The sequence below is a fragment of the Erinaceus europaeus genome, chromosome 5 (genome assembly GCF_950295315.1).
Source record: "Erinaceus europaeus chromosome 5, mEriEur2.1, whole genome shotgun sequence".
In the NCBI taxonomy this organism is placed as follows: domain Eukaryota; kingdom Metazoa; phylum Chordata; class Mammalia; order Eulipotyphla; family Erinaceidae; genus Erinaceus; species Erinaceus europaeus.
In genome coordinates, this window is record NC_080166.1 from 127,661,322 (window position 1) to 127,683,517 (window position 22,196).

The window sequence follows — 22,196 nt, forward strand, 5'->3', positions numbered from 1 at the left end:
ATGAGTGTGTGGAATGTGAAGAACAAATACCAGACTGAGGCAGGTTTGGTATAAAGCACACTGTTAGGCCAAGGGCACTATGAAGAATCATTTTAAGTTTTTTAAATCTGTATTGAAATCTAAATCTGAATTTGATTATGGAATGGGATAACCATTGTGGCTTAATAGGTTTCGTGGGTTTTTTTGTTTGTTTGTTTTTGTTTTGTTTTTGCCTCCAGGGTTATTGCTAGGACTCAGTGCCCACACTGCGAATTGTTTTGTTTTGTTTTAACTTGAGCTCGAAGCAGAGAGAGTGTGAGGCCATAGCACCAGATCCCTTCATGTGCCAGGGGCTGCTCGAACCCAGCTCGTCACGTAGTCGATAGCTTTAACCTGTATCGTCCCCCCAAAGTAACTTGGATTGTTCAGTGAAAAGTGAAAAAGAGAAAATGTGTAAAACTCGGACACAGTACTTTTGATGACGCCACCCAGCAAGTGGCACCACGGGTGGGGACAGCAAGCGTGAGGTCCTGAGTTTGATCCCCGGCTCGAATGTGACAGAGGAAGTAATGTTCTGGTTCTCTCTCCTTCTGATTGTTTGAAAATGCTCTTCACGGCTGGGGGAATAGCATAGTGGACGTCTGAAGGACTTCCCTGAGGCACTGAAGGCCCAGGTTCTGTCACAGTCCCCACCCCGACACCCAGCAGTACTCTGGGCTCTGTCTCTCTCTGCTTCTTTCTGTGTGTCTCTCATTAAAATAAACTTTTAAAATGTATTTTAAGGGGACCAGGCGGTGGTGCGCCCGGTTGAGTACCCACAAGAATCTGGGTTCGCCTGAAGGGGGGGTACTCTGCACCGGAGGTGAAGCCGGCTTGCATCTTTCTCCCTCTGTATCTCCTCCACCCCCTCAGTTTCTCTCTGCCCTATCCGGTAAAACGGGGGTGGGTGGGAATGGCCGCCAGGAGCAGTGGACTCATAATGCTGGCACCGAGCCCCAGCGATAACCCTGGAGACAAAATAATCAATCAATCAATGAACTGTATTTTAGAAACATTGGTCTAATACAGCGAAAACCTAAGAATGACATTTGTCTTTTTTTTTTTTCTTTCCTAATCTGAGAAAATAAAGCAAGTCCCATCTGAAACATTCTCTACAGATTGGGGACTGAAAGAGAGTAATAGACTTAAGGAGATTGGTGATCTTTTTTGCTTTTTTTTTTCTCTTTTGTTGCCCTTTTTTTTTCTTTTATTGTTGTAGTTGTTATTGATGTTGTCTTGTTGGATAGGACAGAGAGAAATAGAGAAGAGGGAGACAGAGAGGGGGAGAGAAAGACAGACACCTGCAGGCCTGCTTCACTGCTTGCAAAACGACTCCTCTGCTCTGCAGGTGGGGAGCTGGAGGCTGGAACCAGGGTCCTTATGCCGGTCCTTATGCTTTGCGCCACATGTGCTTAACCCACTGCACTACCACCTGACCCCCTTTTATTATCTTTATTGGATAGAGACAGCCAGAAATCGAGAGGGAAAATCAGAAAGACACCTGCAGCCCTGCTTCACTTGTGAAGCTTTCCCCCTGCAGGTGGGGACTAGGGGCTCTTAACCTGGGTCCTCGCGCACTATAACGTGCGCTCCACCAGGTGCGCCACCACCTAGCCCCTGGTGATCATTTTTCTGGTTATTAGGAGCATGTGATGATTTACTTGCATGAAAGAAGTATGAAATGAATGGATCGGATTGGATGGCATTTATCTTAAAGAGGTGAATGAAAACATAGTGTTGTAGCAAGGTCAGGCAGGATTGGATGACAAGCTAGGCAGGAAAGTCACTTCTTAAACTAGTGGCAGGATATGGGTCAAATGGAAAAGTGAGCAAAGGCATTCTAACATTAAAATATTACGTCTTTTTTGGGGGGGGGGTTTGCTTTTTTTTTTTTTTTTTTTAACAGAGCACAGGTCAGCTCTGGCTTATGGTGGTGGCAGGGGACTGAACCTGAGACTTTGGAGGCTCAGGCATGAGAGTCTCTTTGCATAACCATTATGCTATCAACCCCCACCCTAAAATATTAAGATTTGTTTTTATCCAAAGGCTGTTTTAAAAATCAGAGGTCTTGTTAATTCTGATTTTAAAAATCAGAATTCAGAGGTCTACCATTGCTAATGCACTTGCTTCTGTTCGAGACCTGATGCGCCGTGAGTCTTTCCCTTAGCTGTAGCGAGCAGCTTTGGGTGTCGTTTTCTGTGCAGCATACTAATCGTTACTTAACGATTTTGCCTGGACTTTGTTTTTGTTTTTAAACTTGAGTGGCTCTTTCAGTGAACTATAAAACCTGAATAGTGCCAGGGTGGGTCTAGTTTGGTGGAGGTCTCTCCCTTGGAAGAAACACCAAGTTATTGACAATGCTACTCACTTGCAGGCTAGACAAATGGCCGCTGTCCTCCTAAGACGTCTTTTGTCCTCTGCATTTGATGAAGTTTATCCAACTCTTCCTGCTGATGTTCAAACTGCCATCAAGAGTGAACTCCTAATGATTATTCAAATGGAAACACAGTCTAGCATGAGGAAGAAAATCTGTGACATTGCTGCAGAGCTGGCCAGAAACTTAATCGGTGAGTGTCAGACACGTTCGTTATGTTATCGGGACAATGAGTGTATCTGTGTGTTTTAAGTGGGATTTTTTTTTTTCTTTATTGGGGAATTAATGTTTTACATTCAACAGTAAGTACAATAGTTTGTACATGCATAACATGTACAGTTTTCCATATAACAATACAACCCCCACTAGGTCCTCTGTCATCCTTCATGGACCTGTATTCCCACCCCCACCCCCACCCCAGAGTCTTTTACTTTGGTGCGATACGCCAATTCCATTTCAGGTTCTACTTGTGTTTTCTGATCTTGTTTTTCAACTTCTGCCTGAGAGTGAGATCATCCCATATTCATCCTTCTGTTTCTGACTTATTTCACTTAACATAAATTTTTCAAGGTCCATCCAAGATTGGCTGAAAACGGTGAAGTCACCATTTTTCACAGCCGAGTAGTATTCCATTGTGTATATATACCACAACTTGCTCAGCCACTCATCTGTTGTTGGACACCTGGGTTGCTTCCAGGTTTTGGCTATTAGAAATTATGCTGCCAAAAACGTATGTGTATACAGATCTTTTTGGATGGATGTGTTGGGTTCCTTAGGTTATATCCCCAGGAGAGGAATTGCAGGATCATAGGGTAGGTCCATTTCTAGCCTTCTGAGGGTTTTCCAGACTGTTCTCCACAGAGGTTGGACCAATTTACATTCCCACCTTTGACCCCACACCCTCTCCAGCATTTGCTGTTGTTACTTTTTCTGATGTGTGACATTCTCACAGGAGTGAAGTGCTATCTCATGGTTGTCTTTATTTGCATTTCTCTGACAGTCAGAGACTTGGAGCATTTTTTCATGTGGTTCTCAGCCTTTTGGATCTCTTCTGTGGTGAATATTCTGTCCAAGTCCTCCCCCCATTTTTGGATGGGGTTATTTGTTGTCTTGTTGTTGAGTCTGGCAAGCTCTTTATATATGTTGGTTATTAAACTCTTATCTGATGTATGGCATGTAAAGATCTTCTCCCATTCTGTGAGGGGTCTCTTGGTTTGGGTAGTGGTTTATTTTGCTGTACAGAAGCTTTTTAATTTGATGTAGTCCCATAGGTTTATACTTGCCTTAGTCTTCTTTGTAATTGGATTCGTTTCATTGAAGATGTCTTTAAAATTTATGCGGAAAAGAGTTCTGCCAATATTTTTCCTCTAAGTAGATTTGATAGTTTGTGGTCTAACATCCAAGTCCTTGATCCACTTGGAATTTACTTTTGTATTTGGTGAAATACAGTGATTCAGTTTCATTCTTCTGCATGTTTCAACCCATTGTTTCCAATGCCATTTGTTGAAGAGACTCTGTTTTCCCCATTTAATAGTCTGGGCACCTTTGCCAAAGATTAGATGTCCATAGGTGTGGGGGCCTCACTTCTGGGCTCTCAATTCTATTCCACTGTTTTTTTGTTGTTGTTGTTTGTTTGTTTTTGCTTTTTTAGAGGAAAATTCCAATTACTCAAATACTGTTTGTACTTTTCTAAATGAGGGGACTAAGGGCTCCACACTGAGAACCAAAAGTTGCAGGTGTTTGTGAAGTGTAGTCATATCACAGTAATTGCCTGTTGGTCCTCAAATCATCTATGAAGAATTCATTTTGTAGTTGCTTGAAAATTTGTCAGTCAGGTGGTCCAGGAGGTGGCGCACTAGATAAAACACTGGGCTGTCAGGCACGAGGCCCTGAGTTCAACTCCCAGCAGCACATGTACCAGAGTGATGGTTCTTTCTCCTGGCTTTCTCATGAATAAATGAGAAATAATGAATTTAAAATAAAAAAGGGAGGGAGTCAGGCAGTAGCCCACGTGGCGCAAAGCACAAGGACCCGGCATAAGGATCTCGGTTGGAGCCCCCGGCTCCCCACCTGCAGGGGAGTCGCTTCCCAGGCGGTGAAGCAGGTTTGCAGGTGTCTGTCTTTCTCTCCCCCTCTCTGTCTTCCCCTCCTCTCTCCATTTCTCTCTGTCCTGTCCAACAAGGAGAACAATAATAACTACAATAAAAAAACAAGGGCAACAAAAGGCAATAAATAAATTTTTAAAAGAAAGAATTTGTCCATTTTTATTTCCCCCTTAATCTGTAAAGTTTTCAAAGTAGTCTTAGTTTGTAGCAAACCAGAAGTGACCCCCAGAGCACTGTGTAGTTGTATCTCAGGCCTTGCTTACACACACTAAAACTCAGTTTATTTATATTTTCAATAAATCCATTCTTTTTAACTTAGTTTTAATTGCTTAGAAAATTCTATTTTCGGTAGTCGGGCTGTAGCACAGCGGGTTAAGCACAGGTGGCGCAAAGCACAAGGACCAGCATAAGGATCCCGGTTCGAGCCCCTGGCTCCCCACCTGCAGAGGAGTCGCTTCTGCAGGTGTCTGTTTGTCTTTCTCTCCTCCTCTCTGTCTTCCCCTCCTCTCTCCATTTCTCTCTGTCCTATCCAACAACGACGACAACAACAATAAAACAACAAGGGCAACAAAAGGGAATAAATAAATAAAATAATTTAAAAAAGAAAAGAAAGTAAATTCTATTTTCGAGTTTTTAAGTGCGCAGCCAGGTCTCATGGATGACACCATTTCAAACTCAAAATCACGTCACAGTGGAAGTGTTTCCAAAATGCCTCAGAGTGCTCCCTCCATAGAATTGTTTTTGAAATATTTTTGTTCACTCCCAGAGCATTTTATGTTGAAGAGACAGAAAATATCAGTGATTCCTACACCTCACGTTACAGCCGTACAACGTGGAAACCAGTGAGCCTCTTAGCAGGCTTCGTAGGTTTTTTTTTCTTTTTTGTGGTTGCTCATTTATGTTGCAGAAGACCACAGAAATTTTGTACGTAAAATCTTGTTAAAGCACCAACACATTAAAGCACATAAGCGTGCTATAAAAAAGGCTCTAGCCTGTCTCTTAAGATCTTTGGTTTTGTTTGTTTGTTTACTCAGCTCTGGCTAGTGGTGGTTCGGGGGATTGAACCTGGGACTTTTGTTGCCTCGTGCATGAAAGGCTTTTTGCATAACCATTATGCTGTCTTTCCAACCCTGTCTCCTAAGATCTTAAAAGACCTTTGAGAGAGTCAGGTGGTAGCACAGGGGTTAAGCACACTTGGCGCAAAGCACAAAGACCAACGTAAGGATCCAGGTTTGAGCCCCTGGCTCTCCACCTGCAGGGGAGTCACTTTACAGGCAGTGAAGCAGGTCTGCAGGTGACTGTCTTTCTCTCCCCCTCTCTGTCTTCCCCTCCTTTCTCTTCTCTTTGTCCTATCCAACAATGACGACAACAGTAACTACAACAATAAAAAACAAGGGCAAGAAAAGGGAAAATAAAAAAATTTTTTTTTTAAATTAAAGAGTCCTTTGGTGGTGGGAGTAGTTTCAAACTATGTCCCTATTGCCTTATAATTCTATTAAATCACAAAAATAGCTTAAAAACAAGTAAATAAAAACATTGTATTTTATATATATATATAATGTAAGAATAAAAACATTTTAACTCAACATATTTATTTATGGCATTCTGTTTTCTCATACTCAAATGCCACAGTGGGTCCTGGGACTCCTACCCTATGAGCTTACACTTTGAAAATGATGCTTTCAAGACCTTGTTACCAAATACTGGCTTTGTTAACAGCAGCAATCTCTATACAAGACGCAGCTACTCAAGTAGAAGTGCTGTCTTTTTTTTTTTTCCCCCTCTAAGGTCCCACTCTTTAGAAAAAACTTAAGCTGCGCCAAGTGCAAGGACCAGCATAAGGATCCAGGTTCGAGCACCTGGCTCTCCACCTGCAGGGGAGTCGCTTCACAGGTGGTGAAGCAGGTCTGCAAGTGTCTATATTTCTCTCTCCTTCTCTGTCTTCCCCTCCTCTCTCCATTTCTAGCAGTGATGACATCAATAACCACAACAATAAAAAACAAGAGCAACAAAAGGGAAAATAAATATAAAAAATAGTTTTTTTAAAAAGAAATAACTTAAGCTAATGCCTGTGCTTATGTTAACCAAAACACTTGCTTTGTACAGAATCATGATCTAATTTTTATGGTTAAGGGACCCGGTTTTATTGGGAACTTGTGTGCACTGTCTGCTCTCGCTCTGGTAGAGACAGCACAGCGCCAGAACTTTCCCGAGCACCACTGTGGTACTCCCACACGGTGAGCTCTCTTCTGCCCCATAAGTGCGCATATACATATCATAGGCGAGGAGCTCTGAACTGCTGTGCATTTGGAAGGAAGCTTAGGAGCTAGAGTGACGTACCCTTCACGTGTTGCTTTGCATGTTTCATCCCCGGGTTCTTTCCTTTCAGATGAGGATGGCAATAACCAGTGGCCTGAAGGGCTGAAGTTCCTTTTTGATTCCGTCAGCTCTCAAAATATGGGACTTCGGGAAGCTGCCCTTCACATTTTCTGGTATGTACGTTAATCCACTTCTTGGGGAAACGATAGTATGGATGCCCAACCCATATTTTAAGTGATTGTGTTAGTCTGGCTTAACTTTTTTTTTAAACAGGAAGAATAATACCTTTCGATAAGCTTTGTGTTTGTATTAGAAGTGGAATTGACAACATTTTTATGTTGTCCTTTTTCATATACAAAGATTCGCTGCCATTTTACTCCTTTCTGTTATCCTTTATGATTTATGGAAAAAATGCCCGGGGTGGTTCAGTCTTTATTTAGAGATTGACACAGTGCCAGCATTGCGCTTTGTAGAAGGCAGCTTTAATGGCATGTGGAAGAGAAAGAAAATATAACCAAGCTTTATAAAATACTATTTCAATAAATGCCTATATGTCTAAATATATGGTCTTAAGTTTCTATCCAAATGATTATCCACATCAAAGTTTTTCTGCTGTAATGGGCTACTCAGTTCTGCACTGTAATTCGATTTTACAACTAATAATATTAGATTAGAAGGTGATGTGGATAGACCATTTTCTGCCTCAGTTGCCAAACATATCTTGTCTACAGCACTAATCCAGAGTGGGGGGTTGCCTGTAGTTGAATTATTTGCCAAGATTAAATAGAGAGGGGGCTGGCTCCGCTCACTTATCATGGCTTTCATCAGAAACTCCTTGGTTTGTCTCTTCCAACTCTGAGGTGGAGTGACAGGAATGAAGCCTAGGGGCTGCCCCCACCTCCCCAGTACTGCACAACTCATGAGGGCCACTCACTAGCCCTAGACAACAATAAGGGAATGAGAGATGTGTGTTTTTAGTTTTCAAACTTTATTTCTTTTTTCTTTTCTTTTTTTTTAAGGAACTTTCCTGGGATTTTTGGGAACCAACAACAGCACTATTTAGATGTCATCAAACGGATGTTAGTTCAGTGCATGCAAGATCAGGAACATCCTTCGGTAAATAATTTGACCTGGCTTGTGGGAGAAATGCATGCGTGTGCAAGTTGCCTTTTACGCTTTAACATGTGGATACTGGCTGACTTCACCGAGCGAACCTTATCTTGGGGCTGGGCGGGCACTTACTGCTGGGTAAGTACCCAGTGTTACTCTGCGCAAGGATCCAGGTTCAACACCCCCATCTGCAGGGGGAACCTTTACAAGCAGTGCGGCATTTCTTCAGGGGTGTGTGTGTGTGTGTGTGTGTGTCTGTGTCTATCTCCCTCTTTCCCTCTCAGTTTCTGTCTCTGTAAATGAACTAAAAGGAAAAAGATATACTCATGTTGACTAAGAAAACGTTAACACTTATCCACTACAGATTCCTCATGCTTGGCATTGTTTACTCTTTGTTTCAGATCAGAACCTTATCTGCTAGAGCAACTGCTGCGTTTATACTCGCCAATGAGCATAATGTCACTCTGTTTAAACATTTTGCAGACTTGTTACCTGGGTTCTTACAGGTAAGAAAATAGTGTGCAGACAAGGGGACGGTCACAGCCGTACCAGTTTCCTACAGCTTGGGGCATTCATTTCGTCAGTAGTTACACTGGCCCGCTCTAGTGCTGGCACACGGCAGGACACAGCAGTGAACAGCTGTGCGGTCCCATATCCCCACTAGCTTACATCTGCTGCCCTTGATCAACTCTTGGGCTCTTCAAATGTTTGGTTTAGATGATTTTATAGCCCAAGTCATATAAGCAACGTATGCTTGTTGTTGCATATGTAATTGCCTCAGCTATTTTCATTAGCTCTAATAATGTCTCCAATGGAATGGTCTCCCTCCCCTCTCCCCCCCCCCCCTTTAAATGAGCAGACAAAGGAACTTACTCAAGGTCACAGTTTTGGTTTGTTGTGAAGTCAGTCATTTCAAAACCAAATCCTTACTTTCCAACCACATGGTCTTTACCCTTAATCACAGGGTTTGCTGGTTTTTGTTTATTTAACTGCAAGGTTTGTGACAGTTTTTGTTGCAGATAATTGATGGTTAATTCACACTGCTGAATACTGTGGGCAGATTATTATTTTATAGATACCTCCTGCCTCGGTCAGGAAGTAAAATCAGATTGGATATATTTAGAAGTATGATTTCTACTTGGTCAGGCCCAGACCCTTTTTATAATTACGTTGAACTTTTGAGACGCTGTCCTAAAATAAAGTGTATGTGTCACATGCACGAGTATTGTATGAGACAGAGAACTCTGGCACATGTAATGACAGGCCAGTTGACCTCATGCTTGAAAATGCCCGCTCCCCACCCCAAGCAAGTTTTTTAAATGTCAACCACATGGCACTGAGTGAACACAAAGAAGAGGAAGTCAAGTTCAGTTAAATGGCAGGCTTTTCCGTCTATAAAAGACGACAGTCAAAAGCAGTAGCCGAGGTGACTGTAAGTGAGATGAGCCGATGGAGTGTAGAGGGCGGTGCGGTGCAGGTGGGCTTGCTGCCAGTCCTCAGTCAGTCTCCTGTAGTCTAGTTCTGGACAAAACGACATACTTGGTTCTCACTTTTGAGGAAGGAAAACAAAACATTACAGTACTTTAAAACCAGGTGAGAAATAGTTGGTGAGCTAGCTACATCTTTATACATGTGTTCTTCACTTTTATTTGTCTGACAGTTCCGGTCACTCGAGATGCACGTTGAGTTCATCTTAGTTCCTCAGAAGCATTTGTGTCACAGATGCAGAACGTTAGTGCCCAGGCCTTTGTCCCCTTCCTCAGAGCATTATGACCACCTAGATACTCGTAGGACGACGGGTGCCCTTTGAGTGCCACCAGGTTAACAGGTCTGATGCTGGAGGGTCCTAGAGAGAGAGGCTAGCAGGGTGAAGACGGGCTTCTAGTACTGTCACCTTCAAAAGATAGGTCAGTGACAAAACATTCTGTCCCCTACAGTTGTTTTAGTCATTTGTTACCTAAAAAAATTTAAGTTATGAAGCCAGGTGGTGGCACACCTGATGAAGCCCATACGTTACAGTGTGCAGGGACCCAGGTTCAAGCCCATGGTCCCCACCTGTAGGAGGAAAGCTTCATGAATGGTGAGGCAGGGCTGCAGGTGTCTCTCTCTACCTGTCTCCCTCTCCCCTCTCAATTTCTCTCTGTCTATCCAATAATTAAATAGAAAAAAAAAGTTGCCATTATACTTAAACCACAGGCTTTTCTCCCTCTTTTGAATTTAGAGTAATTTAAAAAGGTTTGTCAGAACTAGGAGTTGTCACTCTGAAATAGGAAGTGATAAACAGGAGGTGCATGCTTACGTGCCAAATAGTGATCATATCTGCCCCACCTAAAGTAATTGGGCCATTTTGGACACGTGCCATGTTTGGGAGGATGCTCTTGGTCAAGACGAGGGTGCTGGATTGGGAGAGCAGGGAAGGTGCATTCTGACTAGAGAAAGATTTCCTGGAGAGTCTTAGGGCTTTGTCCTCATGCTTATAGTTTCACAGGTTTTACTTTTGACGGGAATCTTAAGTGTCTGGATGTTGTAGAAAACAGTCGAGAGGCAGGGATGGACCCGTAGGTGACGTGCTGGTGTCCTGTAGACGGCTGCATGTTGATCAGTACTCAGATGTGTTCCTTTGCTTCGAGTCTCACAGTAAAAGGCCTCACAGAGCGGCTCTCGAGCCTAGACTTTCTCTTTCACCCTGGCTAGGCTGTGAACGACTCTTGCTACCAGAATGATGACTCCGTCCTCAAATCCCTCGTTGAGATCGCAGACACCGTCCCAAAGTATTTGCGCCCTCACTTGGAAGCTACTTTACAGCTCAGTCTGAAGGTAAACTCAGTGCTTCAGTAGAGGCACGCCGTTGCTTGAGGCGCACAAACAAACGGCTAAGTGTCGCAAATGTGCCTCCTTTGCAGCTGTGCGGAGACACCAGCCTCAACAACATGCAGCGCCAGCTCGCCCTGGAAGTCATCGTGACCCTCTCTGAGACGGCCGCCGCTATGCTGAGGAAACACACCAATATTGTGGCCCAGACGAGTAAGTCGAGAGCTCACGGCGTCTGCGTTCATGGTGGTGGATTGACCGTCCAGCGTCCACTCAAAGCCAGCCGAGTCTGGGGAGCTGGCTGCATCCTCGTCCACCCTGTGCGTTTGCGTGCGTGCGTGGACCCCGCCTAGTGGCGGTACTGCAGACACCCAGACTGTGTGTGGGCAGACACAGCTAGCGCCTGGGGACAAGTCAGAAGGCCTTTACAGAGAACACTAACTAGCAGCTCGCTCCCAAAGTAGTCTATACAATGAGTGTAGTTTGAGTCGAGCTGATCGTGGTAAGATTGCTGTGAGATTGATGAGTAACCAAGGCGGATCTGAGGGATAAACTAAGATCGCGACTTGTTGCCTGTGTGGGTTTAGATGGTGGTGGCGCAGCTGTGGACAGATGGGTCTGCTGCCACAAGAATGCAGAGGAGCCGGTTCACTCACCTGGAAACAGGTTGACTTAAAAAGATGGAATCCTAACCCGTGAAGGAAACCGCTCGTCTCTGTCGGGACCACCAGCAGACACCCAATAAAAACCAACCTTGGAGGGGGCATATATTTGCACTTTTTTTTTCGGACTGGGAGTAAGTTGTAGTGCACACAGTGGACAGTGTCTGGTGGTTCAGCCGGTGTGCCGGGGCCCCCAACTAGGTGCCATGTGACTAGTGGTGCTGTCCTCTCCCACACACAGCCAGCTCCCCACCAGGATACGAGCTCATAGGCACTGCAGAGAGCAGGCCAGCGGATTTTAATAAAGACGATTTAGCAATTTCATGTCTCCTACGCAACACATGAAAAGGAGACTTAGGTGCAAATCTCAGGCTTCCCCATGCACAAGAGCCCAGGTTCCAGCTCCAGCCTCACGTGGCACCAGCAGGGGGTCCTGTGAGCAGGACTGCAGTGTGTGCGAGCTGTCTCCCTCCCTCCCTCTGCCATTTACCCCTCATCCTCTGGGGGCAAATTTTATCAAAGCAGATTTTGTGATAGGGGAAAAATTGGAAACAGCCAAAATTTCCATCGAGAATAGAAAGTATGTTTATATAGTGTATTATTATCAATATTATAGACTTTCAATTGTGGGGAGTCAGGCGGTGGCTCAGCGGCTTCAGTGCACGTGGCGCAAAGCACAAAGACCAGCGTAAGGATCCCCATTCAAGCCCCTGGCTCCCCACCTGCAGGGAGCGTTGTTTCACAGGCGGTGAAGCAGGTCTGCAGGTGTCTGTCTTTCTCTCCCCCTCTCTGTCTTCCCCTCCTCTCTCCATTTCTCTCTGTCCTATCTAACAATGGTGACATCAATAACTACAACAATAATAAAAAAAAACAAGGGTAACAAAAGGGAAAATAAATATTTAAAAAAATTAAGTTGTGCGTTTAGAAAATGGACAAATGGCACATACAGCTTGCTAGACCATTTGTTACATTAAACAGAATTGGGGATGGTGGTGGCACGCCTGGCTGGGCACACCCCTTTGCCATCTGGAAAGACCTGGGTTCAAGCCCCCACCTGCAGGGAGTGAAGTTTCACGAGTGATGAAGTAGCTGCAGGTGTGTGTCTGTCTCCAAAATAAATGAACCTTAAAAAAAAAAAGAATATGGGGAGTCGAGCAGTAACGCAGTGGGTTAAGCACATGTGCAAAGCGTGAGGATCAGCATAAGGATCCCGGTTCGAACCCCGCCTCCCCACCTGCAGGGGAGTCGCTTCACAAGCGGTGAAGCAGGTCTGCAGGTGTCTATCTTCCTCTCCCCCACTGTCTTCCCCTCCTCTCTTCATTTCTCTGTCCTACCCAACAATATCAACATCAGTAACAACAATAATAACTACAACAATAAAACAACAAGGGCAACAAAAGGGAATAAATAAATATTTTTTAAAAAGAATATGTAAAAGAATTATGAACTGGTACTATATTTTGTCTATATAAATACAGAAATCTATGGCTCAAAGATAAAATTACCTTAGGGGATGAAGTACATTGATCCTGGTGTTCATCTTTGGTGAAGGCAGGAAGATAAAACATTTTATTTCATGAGTCAGAGAGAGAAAAGAGGCCAGAGCAGCATTCTGGCACATGTGCCCATGACTGAACTTAGCACTTAATGCGGAATTCACCGCTCTGCCACCTCCCGGGCTTCCTTAGTGCTAGTCAGAAAGAGCAAGATGTAGCTGATTGTGGCAGAAGAATTCAGTTCAACAAGCCAAATCAGTTATTTTTATCTCACTCTTAGAGGTAAAATGAAAGTCTTTTTTTTATCTTTAAAGTTCTTGTTTCTAAACAGTGGTATAATAAATGTCTACATTAGTTCCTCAGATGTTAGCCATGATGGTTGATCTTGAGGAGGATGAGGACTGGGCAAACGCGGATGAACTGGAAGATGATGACTTTGACAGGTAACAGCATGTGCGCGGCTGTGCGAGGGGCCGCACGGGGTAGGAGGGGCCGGGCCGGGCGGCGAGAGCAGAGGGTGTTGGGGCCTGTCTCTTCCCCTCAGTTTCAACTTGGAAGGTCACAGGTCTTGTATGTTCTCTGACATCAAGTGTTTGTAGTTTGAAGTAACTATAAGGGAACTTTATGGTGGTGGGTGCTTTTAGATGCAGAGACCGACCTCCCCTGGCATGGTCTTCATCACAATTGCCTGCTAAGCCAGGCTTTCAGAGGAGACCATGGTGGCAAGATTTGCACAAGGGAACACAGTATGGTTCTGCTTGTTTGGGCCCAGGACGGACAGACAGACACACAGATACACGAATTTCTGTGGAAAAATCAACCCTTATAAATATATTCAATGTCCCAACAGTAGTGGTGGTCCCTTAGGTTTGTTTGAACTGTTGCTCCTCATGTAGTCCTTCTAGTTTATCCGAAATGGAGAGGAAGTCTGATAGGTTTCTCTCACGTTCCCTTGAGTACTACTAGCTCCCTGTCCTAGAACTGGACTTAGTCCCCTGAAAGACCAGGGTTTAATAGAAGCAGCTGGAACAGAGTATAGATAGTAATAGTAACAACAGATCTGGCACAGTTTTTGAGATTTAACCCCATTGTTTAAAATGACTGGGCCCTGGCATGAATTCTGCTGGAAACTATTCCATTACTGGAAGCCACCAAATGGGGCTGAAGAAGTCAGGTCGGGTTACCTATCCCAGGTTTACTGACTGAAATCTCTTCCACCCGGCCTTCAGTTTGCCCTCACAGGACACACACCTTTGATAAGGCTGATAAGTTTTTGTTTTTTCTTTTTTCTTTTTCCCTCAGAGTAAATAGATCTTGTGTATTTTTTAAGATCAGGTTAAGTTGAAGAACCTGCTCTAAAAATCACTTCTCACAGAACAGTTAGAGATTATTCTTTCTCAGCAAATTAACTACTAATGTCAGGGTTGGTTTTTTAAATCAGAGCGCTGCTCAGATCTGGATTACGGTGATGTAGGGGATTGAACCTGAGACTTCGGAGTGTCAGGCATGAATGAGTGTCTCTTTGCTTAACCATTATGCTATCTACCTCATCCTGTAGAAGACTTTATACACAAAGTTCTTCAGTTTTTAGCGAAACACCTTGAGCTACACTTGCCTTATGTGCAACTCTTGGTGGCCCGGTTTGCTTCTTTAAACATGGGTAAGCTGACAGCAGAGTCCATCATTCATACATATATGTGATCTCCACCAACACCGCCCCCCATGGGCCTGGGCTATTGCCAACACTCGCAGAGAACCTTTAACTATGGTGTGTTGAGATAAAACTTTCTCCCTGATTAAAAAAAAATGCATGTAGATGGATGTATTGCATATAGATACGCGGACATGCTCAGGTGATGTTTTCCGAGGTGTCTCTGAGCAGTGCGCTGTCACTGAGCCCATGTCTCTGTCGCTGTGTAGCAATGCAGTTGCTGGAGAGAGCGCATTAGACCGAATGGCTTGCGGACTTGGCGGAAAGCTGGTTCTGCCCATGATCAAGGAGCACATCATGCAGATGCTTCAGAACCGTAAGTGACATCTCCCACTGGTTCTGTAATAATGGGCTTTCCTGGGTCTTCAGTCCAAGAAATGTCTAATTGGCCACCTATAAGTAGTTTGTGCTTCACCTCATGTTTATACACTATTGAAACTATTCTGTTTCAGTTTAGTTGGGATTACTTAGTCTTATGCTAAGGTAGATTCTCCTCACTAGTGAAAATACTACCCTCTCCTCCCTGCCCAGAATTGCCTTTAGTGTGGGGAATGTAAATTCTAAAGATTTACAGAGATAGTTCCTTGGCCTGGAATTTCTAGATTTGGATTTCCATACTTATTAATTTCTTTATTGGGGGATTAATGTTTTACATTTGACAGTAAATACAATAGTTTGTACATGCATCACATTGCCCAGTTTTCCTCATAACAGTACAACCCCCACTAGGTCCTCTGTCATCCTTCTTGGACCTGTGTTATCCCCCCACCTGCCCCCACTCCACCCCAGAGTCTTTTACTTTGGTGAAATATGCCAATTCCAGTTCAGCTTCTACTTATGTTTTCTCTTCTGATCTTGTTTTTCAACTTCTGTTTGTGAGTGAGATCATCCTATATTCATCCTTCTGTTTCTGACTTATTTTACTTAACATGATTTCTTCAAGCTCCATCCAGGATGGGCTGAAAATGGTGAAGTCGCCATTTTTTATAGCTGAGTAGTATTCCATTGCGTATATATACCACAACTTGCTCAGCCACTCATCTGTTGTTGGACACCTGGGTTGCTTCCAGGTTTTGGCTATTACAAATTGTGTTGCTAAGAACATATGTATGCACAGATATTTTTGGATGGGTGTGTTGGGTTCCTTAGGATATACTCCCAGGAGAGGAATTGCAGGATCATAGGGTAGGTCCATTTCTAGCCTTCTGAGAGTTCTTCAGAGGTTGGACCAATTTGCATTCCCACCAGCAGTGCAGGAGGGTTCCTTTGACCCCACACCCTCTCCAGCATTTGGTGCTGTTACCTTTTCTGACGTATGACATTCTCACAGGAGTGAAGTGGTATCTCATTGTTGTTTTTATTTGCATTTCTCTGACAATCAGAGACTTGGAGCATTTTTTCATGTGTTTCTCAGCCTTGTGGATCTCTTCTGTAGTGAATATTCTGTCTATGTCCTCTCCCCATTTTTGGATGGGGTTATTTGTTGTCTTGTTGTTGAGTTTGGCAAGCTCTTTATATATTTTGGATATTAAACTCTTGTCTGATGTATGGCATGTAAAGATCTCCCATTCTGTGAGGGGTCTCTTTGTGTATTGGTTTCTTTCTTTCTTTTTTTTTTTTTTTTGTTAAATACATTTTTTATCTTTTTTAATTTTATTTATTTTTCCCTTTTGTTACCCTTGTTTTTCTTGTTGTTGTAGTTATTATTGTTGTTAGAGAGGACAGAGAAAAATGGGGAGGAGAGGAGGGAGAGAAAGACAGACACCTGCAGACCTGCTTCACCTCCTGTGAAGTGACTCCCCTGCAGGTGGGGAGCCGGGGGCTCGAACTGGGATCTTTGCGCTGGTCCTTGTGCTTCGCGTCATGTGCACTTAACCCACTGAGCTACCACCCAACTCCCTGAGTAGTGGTTTCTTTTGCTGTGCAGAAGCTTTTTAATTTGATGCAGTCCCATAGGTTTATGCTTCCCTTAGTCTTCTTATACTTGTAATTGGATTCATTTCATTGAAGATGTCTTTAAAATTATGCGGAAAAGAGTTCTGCCAATATTTTCCTCTAAGTATCTGGTAGTTTGTGGTCTAACATCCAAGTCCTTGATCCACATTGAATTTACCTTTGTGCTTGGTGAAATATTGTGGTTCAGTTTTATTCTTCTGCATGTTTCAACCCATTTTTTCCAACACCATTTGTTGAAGAGAGAATGCTTTCCCCATTTAATAGTCTGGGCACCTTTGTCAAAAATTAGATGTCTATAGGTGTGGGAGCTTACTTCTAGGCTTTCAATTCTATTCCACTGGTCAATGTGTCTATTCATGTTCCAGTATAAGCAATTATGGTGACAATGGCCCTATAATACAGTTTGAGATCTGGGAGTGTGATGCCTCCAGTTCTTTCTTAAGATTGTTTTGACAATTCTAGGTCTTTTTCTTGTTCCAGATAAACATTTGTAGCATTTGTTCTATTCTCCTAAAAAATGTGGTTGGGTTCTTGATGGGTATAGCATTAAATCTGTAGATGGCTCTGGGTAGTATATTCATTTTGATGATACTAATTCTTCCAACCCATGAACATGGAATATCTTTCCACTTCTTTGTGCCTTTTTCTGTTTCCTTGAGTAGTGACTCATAATTTTCAGTATACAAGTCTTTCACTTCTTTGGTTAGGTTTACCCCTAGATATTTGATTGTTTTTGTTGCTATAGTAAAGGGCATTGGTTTCTGGATTTCATCTTCTAGCTTAGTGTTTGCATAGAGGATGCCACTGACTTTTGAATGTTAATTTTGTAGCCTGACACCTTACTGTATTGCCTGATGATTTCCAAAACCTGGATTCTTTAGGGTTTTTTTTTTTTTTAATATTTAGTTTGTTTTTCCCTTTTGATGCCCTTGTTTGTTGCCCTTGTTTTATTGTTGTAGTTATTATCAGTATTGATGTTGTCATTGTTGGATAGGACAGAGAGAAATGGAGAGAGGCGGGGAAGACAGAGCGGGAGAGAAAGACACCTGCAGGCCTGCTTCACCACCTTTGAAGCAACGCCCCCTGCAGGTGGGGAGCCGGGGCCTCAAACCGGGATCCTTACGCTGGTCCTTGCACTTCACCCCGCGTGCTTGACCTGCTGCACCACCGCCCGACTCCCTCGTAGGTTTTTCTGTGTGTACTATCATGTCGTCTGCAGATAGGGAGAGGATTTGCATTCTTAATAGATAATTTGGTCCTTTGTCAGCCTTTCTATGCCTACAAGTTATCAGTATCAAAACTAGTTGAATATATGCCATATTTGTTTAACTTTAAATACAAAGTTAATGAAACACACACACACACACACCACCACACACACACCCCCACCCCCGTTTGAATCACCGAATTGTCTGAACAGGTCGGGTAAGAGCTGTTGACAGTTCTCAGACTCTTGCCTCGTGCATGCACACATAGAAATTTCTTAATACGAACACCCCAGACATGCCGTGCTTAACTTGAGCTTTTGCTTCAGAGTCTTAGTACCATGCTGTAGCCTCCATGATCCACGAAGTGTATGATCCACCAGTTATAGAGAGAGAGAGATATGTATGTGTGTATGTGTTATTTTATAGGGAGAAAGCTAGACCAAGAGCAGGAATTTTTCAGAAGTACTCTATAGTAGAGTTTGTTGGAACAGAATTCATTAGAGTAACATGAGCTCACCAAAATGAAAAATTAATTTTTTCTACAAATTGGTTAACCCATATACTGTTATACTAACAGTTCTCGAATATTCTATTCTCAAGATCCCTTTACACTCTTAAAATCACTGAAGATATCCCAATGATTTTATTATGTATGTGTGTATAGTACAGTCATCAGTGTCTGCATTATGTCCGAGGTTAAAGCAGGTATTTTTAATATTAACTTTAAAATAAATTATAACAAAAATGATAACTGGTGGATTATCTGAAAAGTCATGATACATTTTTGCATAGGAAACAAAAATACATCGTGACTTTTCTGACAACTCAGTAAAATAGAAAGATTTTACACATGCCGTGATCCTTGGAGTAGCTTCACACTGACGAAAAGATTATTGTCGGATTATCCAGTGTCCTCCGGCCCCACTTTCAGAACCATTGCTTGGCTCAGACCTTAACGCTCTGTTTTACGTATGGAGTACATTATTCTTAAGAAATCTTAACCTACACACAAGCAGTGGTATAGTAAATATAATGCTTTGAAGTGAGACTCAGGGAAATTATATATTATTAGAATATAGCCTGAAGCTTAGTAAATGGTGCCGTGGTTGTGTTCTTTCAGCCGAAAGGCAAGTAGCCATTAATACTAGAATACAAGATAGAAATATTAGAAAGCAAATCCAGTTCTTTTATAGTACATGCGCTTTTTTAAGTTCTCTTATTTTACCTTTTTAAAGAAACATGACCGTGAAAAATCAGTAAGCCTATATTCAGTTAATAATAGCGTATATGAGACAGACTTCAGACAGGTATTGACTGTAATAAATCTCAGTAGTTGCTATAAATGCCCATAAGCTCTCTGTGCCTTTTAACTTTGAGAATAAAAATGAGGGAGTCAGGTGGTAGCACAGCAGGTTAAGCACACGTGGCACAAAGCACAAGGACCAGCTAAGGACCTCGGTTCGAGCCCCCGGCTCCCCACCTGCAGGGGAGTCGCTTCACAGGCGGTGAAGCAGGTCTGCAGGTGTCTGTCTTTCTCTCCCCCTCTCTGTCTTCCCCTCCTCTCTCCATTTCTCTCTGTTCTATTCAACAACGATGACATCAACAACAACAACAACAATAATAACCACAACAATTAAAAAACAAGGGCAACAAAAGGGAATAAACATTTAAAAAAAGAGAGAGAGAATAAAAATGACTGTATGCTGTGACCATTTCTGCAGTGAATCCCCTCTCCAGGCGCTAACTTTGTTGGTTTCCCTTAATGAGTGTGTGTATTTGTGTGTGTGTGTGTGTGTGTGTGTGTGCGCGCGCCTGCAAAAAGAGCGCATCTGTGGCACTGACTTGCTTTCCCGTGTCCTCCTTGCTGCAGCTGACTGGAAGTACCGGCACGCAGGGTTGATGGCCTTATCTGCCATCGGGGAAGGGTGCCACCAGCAGATGGAAGGGATTTTAAATGAGATAGTCAACTTTGTCTTGCTTTTTCTCCAGGACCCTGTAAGTACAAGTAAATAGCTGACTCACAGTTACTGTTGTGGTTTCACATGCAAACCTTTTACTAACACCAAGGACCCTATTCTAGCACCCCCGCGTGAGGTACGCAGCCTGTAACGCTGTGGGACAGATGGCGACAGACTTTGCTCCTGGTTTCCAGAAGAAGTTCCACGAGAAGGTGAGCGGTGCGTCCTCAGCCTGAAGAAGGGGTGTGGGGTGGCCCCCTGTTCCCTGGGCTCAGACGGTGTCGTTCTCAGGTGATTGCAGCCCTGCTGCAGACCATGGAAGACCAGGGCAACCAGCGGGTGCAGGCCCACGCGGCTGCCGCGCTCATCAACTTCACAGAGGACTGCCCCAAGTCCCTGCTCATCCCCTACTTGGACAATCTGGTCAAGCACCTGCATTCCATCATGGTTCTTAAACTGCAAGAGGTATGTGGCAGGAACTTGCCGCCCCCAGGCTGGGTAAGACCTGTAGAGAGGGGACCTTTCATTGAGCAAGACCAAGGAGAATAGAAAGTTGGGAGCAGGGTGTGCCAAGCTCTTCTGAGCATAACATGGACATGACCAGAGAGTGAACCAGTATTACTCAGTTATTGGAAAAGTTACTGCATGTTTTTCTGCGTCGTGAGTTTTCAGACAACCTACCTGCCAGAATTGGGCATGGTGTCACCTAAAGGTTTGGAACGCTGGTTTATATAAACATGGAACAACCATTCTGTTACTGCTGGAAGAAGTCGGGCAGTGTGGTGGGAGGAATTCTGCGTGGCACCATCATGAGGCAACGCGGAGGGTGAAGGCAAGACCATCCAGGGAGCTTGGCTGGTGGAAAGGGGGGAGGCTAGAGAAGTCTTTTAAATTTTTATTTATAAAATGGAAACACTGACAAGACCATAGGATAAGAGGGGTACAACTCCCACCGCCAGAACTCTATCCCATCCCTTCCCCTGATAGCTTTCTTATTCTTTATCCTTCTGGGAGCATGGACCCAGGGTCATTATGGGGTGCAGAAGGTGGAAGGTCTGGCTTCTGTAATTGCTTCCCCACTGAACATGGGCATTGGCAGGTGGATCCATACTCCCAGTCTGTCTCTTTCCTTAATGGGGCAGGACTCTCGGGAAGTGGAACTCCGGGACATGTTGGTGGGGTCGTCTGCCTAGGGAAGTCAGATTGGCATCATGTCAGCATCTGAAACCTGATGGCTGAAAAAAGAGTTAACATATAAAGCCAAACAAATTGTTGACTAATCATGAACATAGAGGCTGGAGTACTGCAAATGGAGATTTGGGGTCTCTGTTTTGGAAAAAGCTAGTAGGTCCATTTTAGGTATATTCTAAAGGGCCCATGACTGAGCCTGACATCTGATTTGCAGGTGGGCCTAAGTTATTGTCTGGGGAGATAATGTCATGGCTGGAAAAGAGGATAGAAAGCTGGATCACGGAAGAGAATAAATATATTGTTGACTGTAAACCCCATCGATTTGATCTGGGGCCCATAATTCAGCACAGGAGCCTATGTAACCTCTGCATCCCTATAGGTCCCAGCTCACATTCTGTGGTCATGAGTAGCAATTTTCCAAGTTGTACCAATTTCAGGACCCACCTTCAGGTGGTAGATAGAGTATGTTACCCAACCTGCCTTCGGAGGATGGAACATTCTCTTGATGATCCACAGTGAGGGTAGGGTCCGATAGGGGCCCACAAAGGGGTCCATTATGTTGTTCCTGTTGGAGATGACCAGTGTCAATGGAGAGAGGGATCAGTTCGAGGTCTAGGCCCATCATATCTGTGTGGTAATCTCTGGATGCCCCAACTAGGGCCCCAGCTGATGGGGTGGCCTGATAGTGACTAAAGAGTCATCGTTAAAGTATGCCAGTCTCTTGCCCTTATTCAGCTTTTGCAGTCCTTGCTTTGTGGTTTTTTGTTTTGTTTTGTTTTGTTTTTTGCAGTCCTTGCTTTGATAAGTTTAGCTTTGGAGTGAGTGAAGGACGTGTAATAGGAAGTAGGTGAGGAGGGTTAAGAAGGTTAAGTAGGAACTATTTCATTAGGAACTTTCTGGTGTCTTTTTCCATCTTTCTACTTGATTCTTTCATTTATTGACTCACTGCAGACTATTTTGCACTTTTGCTTTCAGGTCTATATTTTGCCCAAGTTTATGGATACATGTGAACATCTGCCCTATCTCATGGGACCATGTCTATATCTAGGTTTGGGGGCATTGTTAGGAAGTGAACCACCCAAAATGGAATTAAAGAATCCTATGAGAAAGGAAAGGTCTCACCTGAGTAATGAAGCTGAAGGGTTGACATCCACGCCTGACGAGAGAGGATATTTCTTTTTTTTTTTTTTTTAATTTATTTTTTTTAATTTATTTTTTTATAGGGTAGGAGGGGTACAACTCCACACAATTCCCACCGCCCAATCTCCATATCCCAC

General features: G+C 43.6%; 1 protein-coding gene across 2 annotated transcripts in view; it reads left to right on the top strand.

Annotated features, from left to right (window-relative positions):
- The window catches only part of IPO5 (importin 5), a 71,775-nt gene that overhangs the window by 28,222 nt on the left and 21,357 nt on the right, over nucleotides 1-22,196 (top strand). For both annotated transcript variants that reach the window (XM_060191787.1, XM_060191786.1), the window contains 11 exons: nucleotides 2,393-2,585; nucleotides 6,887-6,989; nucleotides 7,836-7,932; nucleotides 8,328-8,432; nucleotides 10,621-10,743; nucleotides 10,830-10,950; nucleotides 13,251-13,338; nucleotides 14,816-14,922; nucleotides 19,641-19,765; nucleotides 19,851-19,940; nucleotides 20,020-20,193. In XM_060191787.1, coding sequence (XP_060047770.1) covers nucleotides 2,393-2,585; nucleotides 6,887-6,989; nucleotides 7,836-7,932; nucleotides 8,328-8,432; nucleotides 10,621-10,743; nucleotides 10,830-10,950; nucleotides 13,251-13,338; nucleotides 14,816-14,922; nucleotides 19,641-19,765; nucleotides 19,851-19,940; nucleotides 20,020-20,193 — 1,326 coding nt within the window. The remainder of the gene's footprint in view (nucleotides 1-2,392; nucleotides 2,586-6,886; nucleotides 6,990-7,835; nucleotides 7,933-8,327; nucleotides 8,433-10,620; nucleotides 10,744-10,829; nucleotides 10,951-13,250; nucleotides 13,339-14,815; nucleotides 14,923-19,640; nucleotides 19,766-19,850; nucleotides 19,941-20,019; nucleotides 20,194-22,196) is intronic.